This window comes from Phoca vitulina, unplaced genomic scaffold, assembly GCF_004348235.1.
Source record: "Phoca vitulina isolate PV1807 unplaced genomic scaffold, GSC_HSeal_1.0 scaffold63, whole genome shotgun sequence".
NCBI lineage: Eukaryota > Metazoa > Chordata > Mammalia > Carnivora > Phocidae > Phoca > Phoca vitulina.
The window spans coordinates 319,011-327,203 of record NW_022589766.1 but is presented as its reverse complement, the minus strand read 5'-3'; the positions used below and the strand labels follow the sequence as shown (position 1 = coordinate 327,203).

The 8,193-nt window shown below is 35.4% G+C and overlaps 1 protein-coding gene across 1 annotated transcript; it reads right to left on the bottom strand.

Annotated features, from left to right (window-relative positions):
* Positions 1 to 1,725: 1,725 nt before the first annotated feature.
* TDRD15 (tudor domain containing 15) lies at positions 1,726 to 7,986 on the bottom strand. Its single transcript, XM_032391520.1, has one exon. The coding sequence runs from the start codon at positions 7,984 to 7,986 to the stop codon at positions 1,726 to 1,728; it is 6,261 nt and encodes a 2,086-aa protein (XP_032247411.1).
* Between the last annotated feature and the right edge of the window lie 207 nt (positions 7,987 to 8,193).

Sequence of the window (8,193 nt, the reverse complement as noted above, 5' to 3'; positions counted from 1 at the left end):
CAGAGTTGCTAGTAAATAAGGAACTGAGATTCTGTCTTTATATCCAGGGGCAATTTATTTAACTTTCCTGAGCCTCATCCATACAATAGTGATAATTTGGGGGGGGTACTTCTTCCCATTCCTGAGGTGTCCTTCCATGCAGAAGTACTCACAGGTGAGGCACTCTCCTAGCCTAACCCTCCTCAGGTTTGTTTGCTCCTTCACTGACGCCAGCAGTAGGGCCAATCTGATTGGTCGCTTAGAAGGACAAAGGCACCTGCTAGGTTAGCCTCTTCCTCCTCCCTCCCTTTTTGGAGATACAAGCCTCAAGCCTTATGTTTTACATGGGTAGGCCCCCCATGTGGAGAAGTTCTCCTCTGTGCCTGTGCAGATAAGTCTAAATTATTGATTTCAGTGTTGGTAAACCCATTTTCCCACTGATATAAACCCACATTTATCAATATTGTTTTTGTTTTTGTTTTTTTTTAATAAATGGGTATTTTGCTCACCAATTGTTTCTCTCCTTGTCCCTCTCTCAAGTGATTTAGAATCCAGGCAAAGAAATGGGCACTAGTTATCAGACTCCATTCAAACCTAAAAATCAACCTACTTCACTGAGTTTGGTAAGCTTTAAATGAGGGAATATGTACAAAAATCTTAGTACATGGTACTAAGCACTAAGAACATAGTAAGCACTCTACCATAACTGCTAATTCAATACAAAATATACAAAAATAAGAGCCAATTTTAAAGCATTTATCAATTCATTATAAAACACCTAAATATGAATTCAAATGAAATACTCTTTCTAAAATACATCAATAAAAACAAGATCCCTCCACTGATTAAAAGAATGTAACCTGCTATAATACAAGCTGTAACATGGAATAACAGATTTCTAGTCCATTCATTAAACAGGGAACATTTATAGCCTACAAAATCCTCAGTAACTAATCCACACAGAAAATGAAATATAATGTGCATAAGCAAAATCAGACAATACTCTAGCTATAACATATATTATAGAATCAGTTTGACATCTAAAAAATTTAAGAGGAAATAAGTTCCAGTTTATTCCATAAGTTTAACTGCATTAGCAATATGCTAAAAACACACTCAAAAAACCTAAATAAAGCTATATTTCATCTGATAAGGAACCTAGAACAGAAAACTGGTCTTCAAAATGAGCCCAGGAGCTCACTAATGGCAAGATTTATTAACCTGAGCTCTATGGGGCTTTAGTTTTGTAAAACCCGTGAAATTACCTGTAAAATGTCATGTTATATGCAACTAATAAATTGTTGAACACTACATCTGAGATTAATGATGTACTATATGTTGGCTAATGAAATTTAAATTTAAAAAAATGTCATGTATGTGCGCATGCATATATGGTTAAAAATGCTCTCCACTTTCATTACATTCTCAAAGGTCACCATTCAAAAAAGGAATAGTCACCTTCCATTTTATAATTAAGTGATCAGTCCCAGTTTATCCATTTACTCACATTTTCCAGTAAGTTTTCTTACAGTATGATATTTTCAATTTGGATAATTTTGACATATAATAAGCTTTTAAAGAATCAAAAATGCCATGCTGTCTTGGTGATCACAGCTTTGTAACACTGCATCAAAAACTGAGGACGTACTATACACGGTGGCTAACTGAACATAATAAATATCTTAAATGATTAAACCCCCAATAATCAAAAATAGAATCTACAAAAACAAATCTTTTTAAAAATAGCTACTTACCATTGAAGTGTTCCTCTGATGCAATTTTTTCATTAGCATGCGATGCCTTTACTGTTATTCTCAAATCCGTTGTGTTATTTTCCTGTATTTCTTCAGTTGGTGGTTTTTCAAAAATGTTTTCAATGCAGTTGGTGCTGGTCTTTAAACCATTAGGTGGTTCCCAAAATGAAGCTGAACACGTATCAAATGTAACCGTACTTTGGGGATTATGTTTTCCAATGTCAGCCTTCTTCCTCAGAGTTCCATTTCTAGAATATAATCTTTTACTGACACGGCTTTTCCTTAAGAGGCTCTTATAGACCTCTCTCCTCTTTACAGTTTTCTCTTTCAGCTTTTGTTTCTCAGTGCATGTACAACTTATATTTTCTCTTTTGTAACAATTTTGATCTAACAATGGGAAGATAGGCTTGCTCTGTAATTGATACTGGATTTTAGTAGATCCAGTAGTACTAACTCCATCATTAAGAGGATCTGAATCTTTGGAATACACTGCAAGACCAGATGCAACTAACATATCTGCCAGATTATTTTTCTCATGAATGACATCTACTTCTAGTTTTGTTTCAAACTTATACTTCCTAAACTGAAAAACTAAGCCTGGTTTATTTAGGAAATCTTGAAAGAAACTTCTCACTTCTTCATTCCAATGCTTCCCTTTAGCAGGTAAGATACCATATAAGATACAAGGATAACTTAACCTTGGTATATCCAAAAGTTCGACAGGAACAACTTTCAGATTTTTTATAGCTGAATAAGGTATGTAAACAGAAAATCCATAGTCGATCAACACAAGTAATAAATACTGATTAGAGACTTCAGAAATTTCTACTCTATTCCACTGATCTTCCAAATCGTATTTGAACAAACAACTAGCACCGGGAATTAAGCACTCTTGAGGCACTGTTTGCAAGTTTTCTGGTAGATCAGAAAGCAACACAAAGAGAGATTTCATTGTGTCAAAGAAATCTTCTAACTGAACACAGAAATCTGACGGATCACAAACAGCAGTGGCAATACCAGAATATTGCTTTCCATTTTGGAGTTGGGTCCAAGTATATGATCTTATTGTACATGATGACACAGGAGTCTTAGATTCCACGTTAAAAATAGTTTCTGAAGATTTGTTTTCAACATGAACTGTATTTAAATTTAAGTATTCCATAAGTAACAGGCCATCCACCAAAATGTCTACTTTCCACACAGAGTTTAAGTATTTCAAGAAAATAATACTTATTTCCAAATGAGCAAATAAACACACAATGGACTCAAATGACTGGTTTCTAAAATTTTCACACCAAATCCATTTACAAGGCACAGCTTGTCTTGGAATATTTCTTATTTCATTACTAAGCACCTTGGTATTACCTAAAGGTACTACTTCATACCTACCACGATCTACTAAAAAAACAAGCACTTTCTCATCGACACACTTCTTTGCTACTTTTGATCGATACCATTTCAAGGTTTTTTTAGATTTTGCCAAGCACTCTAAGCCTTTTTCAATATTTTCCATTGATAAAGAGGGTTTTTTTACTTCTTTAGTGATTAATACTGTTAAATCTGATAAGATTTTTTTATTTTTGGATAACTTCACATAAAATGTCCCACTTTTTGAGACATAAAGTATCTCAGACTTTTCAAGTTGTCCAGGTTTTAACTCTTCAAGAGGAATCTTAACCAGCTGTTGGCAGGATGGTTGAAGGATCCCAGAACCTTCACACTCATGTGACCTTCCTTTCTTCCTTTCATTATCCTCACCAGAGCTCACCTTTTGAGAGACAGCCACAGGCAGCTGCAGAACTGTTTTCTGTAGTTTTGAACAGGCTGTCCATTTCAGTAGTTCATTAATGACACATGTTCCATCGCAAATGATATTGACTTCCCATTTCTGCCCATGCTTTTTCAAAAATTCACAAGAAACTGTTTTGTTACTCACTCTTGACACGAAATAATCCACAGTTTTACTGTCCCATATTTCATCAGGCTCATTCCACTTGACTCCACTAAGAAAAGAATGGATTCCTAGTTGAGGAACGGTCAAGAATTCCCTCTGAAATTCATAAATTTTGGATGTGTTTATTACTGCAGTGTTACCATAGTCAATAAATTCCACTTCAAAAGAATTTCCTGGCAAAATTTTCTTAATAACTGCTCTGTAAATGGCATGGTCACCAGAGTATTCTGCAACTACAAGGTCTCCCACCATAGGCTTCACTGATTTTCTCTCTTTCACTATATTCAATCTTCTTTCACTTAGAGCATCTGCGAGTCTAATGATTGCATTTTCATTCTCCGCAAGCTGGATATGGAAACTTGCTGGATTACTGATATTAGAAACATAACCTTTAACTTTGGCATTCAAGTAAATTTGGGGTTTAGGAAGATCTCTGATCTGTGGTCTAGTAAGATTAGATGGGTTTCGAGAGGCTGCTTGATTTAGTTCTTGGATAAAAGACTGCGATACAACCCTTACTGATTTGCAGCCCACATCATTTTCATCAGATCCAGGGACACTTTTTGTATGTGCAGATCCAGAGACACTTTTTACACCTTTATTTTTCAGTCCATCATTCAAAGATTTCACTTTGTTTTTTGACACCGGTTCAATTTTATAACAAACTGATGGTTTCAAAAGCTTAGCATATGTACTTCCAGGATTTGTTAATTGATCCATTTTGCTTTCAGAGTATGTTACTAGATTAGTTTTATTTGTATTATGCTGATAGTTGTTTTCTATTTTGCCTTTCAAAGAAACAGCAAGTCTCTTATTCTCACTTATTTTAGGACCCTTTTCCACACAGTGTGCTTGGTCACAATGTTTCTTTCCATAAGCACGAAGCAACATTTTAATTTCCTGGTTTATATGTTGACATCCATCATATAATTCTACACCAAGCTTGCCATCTGACTCCCTGGACAATATTATTGCCCTTAACGGTTTTCCCAAGAAATTATCTTCAAACCAGCTACAGATTTCTGCTGGAATATCAACATCTCTAAGATCTGACAAAAAACACTTAATAGCTTGCATAGGTGTAAACAGCAACTCTGGAAACTGATCTGAAATAGCTCTCAATGTACTTTCTTCTACTAACTGCTTATTTCCAAAGTCCACAAAATAGACCAGAAAGTCAGTTAATGAATCTGTTGGCATTGCTAAAGCTCGGTAAGAGAGACCATCCTCTATGTACTTAGATATGCACAATCTCATTTTACTAGGATCATATTTTGGACAATTTTTGAGGTTACTAATCTCTGTGATTTTTGTTTCTATTGTCTCTAGGTCTTTATTATTTCTACTGAGTTGGCAATAAAACTTTTTGGGACTATATATGTGAGAGATGTATATTTCTTCCTCGCTTCCAATTTTTATGTTAAAGGAAGAATAACAGTAACTATAAAGACTAACTGAAGATGGAAATGGCCTTGATAATGTATTATACTGTGCTGAGCCATGATTAGTAAGAAATTCTTTTGCACTAGTGAGTGGAGACTGTAAATCCACTAAGTTACATAAACAGTTTGGATATACAAGAACTAAGGCACAAATGACACAAGTCAATAATCCTCTAGATGAAGAAATAAAATTCCCAAAGTCTCTGCATGCTTCTCTTGTCCATCTGAATTTACAACTAATGGGTTCAACTAAATGGTTAAGACTACATCTGAAGGCTTGGCCTTCTAAAAAAAGAAAACGTGGGTTAATAGCACAAATATCTTTAACTAAAACCCTTTCTTGGTAACCATAATCAACAAATACTACGTCAAATTCTTTTCTTGATACTTGAGTCAAAATAGCAGCTCTATACCACTTCCCATCTTTGGAATACTTAGCAACACAAGCAATCTGCCCAATCTGATAAGGATCAGAATGAATGCTATAATAATTCTGAATTTGTTCCATTAGTAATTTTAGGTCCTCTAACTTACATCGAAGCTGGCATGAAAAGTCACCTGGGCCATAATAAGAAGAACATTTGACTTCAAGGACCGTTCCCGGTTTAAACATATACTCTTTATAAGGTTGTAGCGACTCAGGTCCCACAGACGAGGTGAAAGGATTTTTTAAATCTGAGAAATTAACAGCTGGGGACTTTAACAAGGACAAGTTACTTTCTTTTAGCTTATTTGAATGGTACTTTTTAGGTTTAGGTCCTTCAAGAAGGGCAGATAGGACTTCAATATTAACTTTGTTTTTAGATTTTAAATTTAACACTGAATACTCACTTACAGATTTAGGACAACATTCTGGTTCTACCTCCCAACATTCTGCATATCCAGCTTGTAACATAAGAGAGACAACATCAATATTTTCCGAGGCTTCAATACTCTGAATATTTACAATGTACTTGTCATCTTTTTTTGCTACGACTTGAAGCAAAACTGCTTTGTTCAAGACAATTTTTTTAAAATAGTCAATTGCTGCCTTCACCCATAAATCTTCAACAGGAAATATATGTGCAAGTGAACAGCACATGGCTAAGGCAGGCATCTCACAAAACTCTGGAAGCAAAATTTTTACATCAAAAAATGGTATGGAATCAGTATTTCCATAATCTAAAAAATAAACATTAATCTTATAACCATTAATTTCAGTGATGACAGCTCTATAAAAGTGTCTGTCCTTGCTGTATCTAGCACAACAAAATAATCCAGGTTCTGGATTTCTTAGAATCAGTTCATCATTTTCACACAAATCGTAAGATTTGTTTATATTTTTCATTATATCTTGAAGTTCATTCTGATGTTCATTAGTGCGTACCCAGAAATTTGATGGGTTTAATACATAGGCCACAAAAGCTATATAGGCAGCCTGTATCTCCATCTCTACAGTTTTTATAGGAAAACCTACTTTCAAAGTGTTTTTATTTGGAGAGTTTATCAATGGTTCAGTATTTCCAGTAAAGCAGTCAACTGCAAAGCTGTTTACATCAGAAGCACTAGTCTCCTTAAACATATTAGAGATTTTTGATTCAGCCACCGGACAGAGGACCTGTGTGCCTGCAGTCTTCAGCAGACACTTAGAATTAATTGTAGACTCCTGAGTCTGTAGTGTTACATAATACAAATGTTCATCCTTATTGAACCAATCAATATGTGCATATACTATTTGTCCTAACAAGGCTTGTTTAAATACACTCAGTTGAGATTTTCTGGCATCTCTATCTGGACTGTGTAAATATGTCAGAGAACATGGAAATGAAAATAATGGTACTAAAATAAAATCCTGTTTAAGTTTCTTCACATGGATGGAGGGGATAGCCTCACTACTGCCATAATCCATGAACCAAATTTTCACTTGATTATTGGGCAAGAGCTGCTGAAGAATTCCTCTATGCCACTGTCCATTTCTCCTTTTGGCAACACAAAGTAGTCCAAAGTTATCACATGTGGGATTACTTTCTTGACTGACAGTATCATAATGCAAAGTCATACCCACTGTTAAGTTTTCTAACTCTGGAATCCATTTAATTAGTTGACAATAAAATTTACTTGGGCTCAATGCAGAGGATACCTTTATACTTTCAATCCTGCCTACTGACAAAGATGGCTGCAAATTAGCCAAAATGTGTTGAATATCAAGTGAAGTATCATTATTACTTAATGATAAGTCAGGTCTTTTATGTTTTAGTAAATCTGGCATTTCCTGTGGGAATTCTTTTAACATTTCCACAATAAGGCGAAACGAGTCCCCATCGATAAGTCTGCCTAATTGTAATTCAAGAACCTGGGATATAATTTTTGGCACTTCAAGAAGAATCACTTGAAGAGGCAAAACAGCTTGTACACAACCTTTCACTTGTAGTCCTACTAATGACTTGAAATAATTCAAAGCCTTAGGAGGCCATCTTTCCCCATTTGGTAGTATGTTGGCAAAAACACCAACTATTACCCGCGGTGGTAGCTCAAATAAGTTGCCACAGGCTGAAGCAACCTGTGTACCATCAACTCTTAGTTCTTCTCCGTGATCTATGAGGAGCACTGTATAGAGTTCATTTTTCTTTTCCATGACTCTTCCTCTCTGCCATTCTCCAGATACTCTTTCTTCTACCAAACAAAAGTCATCAATGTCCACATTATTTTTTACTTTTGGAATATGCTGCATTTCCCTCTGTAATATGTGGTAGTCAAACTCACATTCAATATTATTCCTGCCTTGAAATTTCACCAGAATGTCCTTGGGAAGACATTCGACATGTGATATTGTCAGATCCAGGTCTAAAAATGTTGGTAACAGAGATGTAGAATCCATTTTCTAAAAGCAAATAAGAAGTATGAATTAGCTTCTGGGCAGACAGCTGTCACAAACAAGCCTTCTATAAATTTGAAATTAGCCTTCTTATAAGTTTGGTATGTAAACACAAACCTTTAAAATCCTTATATGCCTGGGGGCACCTGGGTGGCTCAGTTGGTTAAGCGTGGGACTCTTGATTTTGGCTTAGGTCATGATCTCAGGGTC

What these genes read in the sequence shown, in the direction of transcription:
- TDRD15 (XM_032391520.1), bottom strand. Translation starts at nt 7,986, where the DNA reads ATGGATTCTACATCTCTGTTACCAACATTTTTAGACCTGGATCTGACA.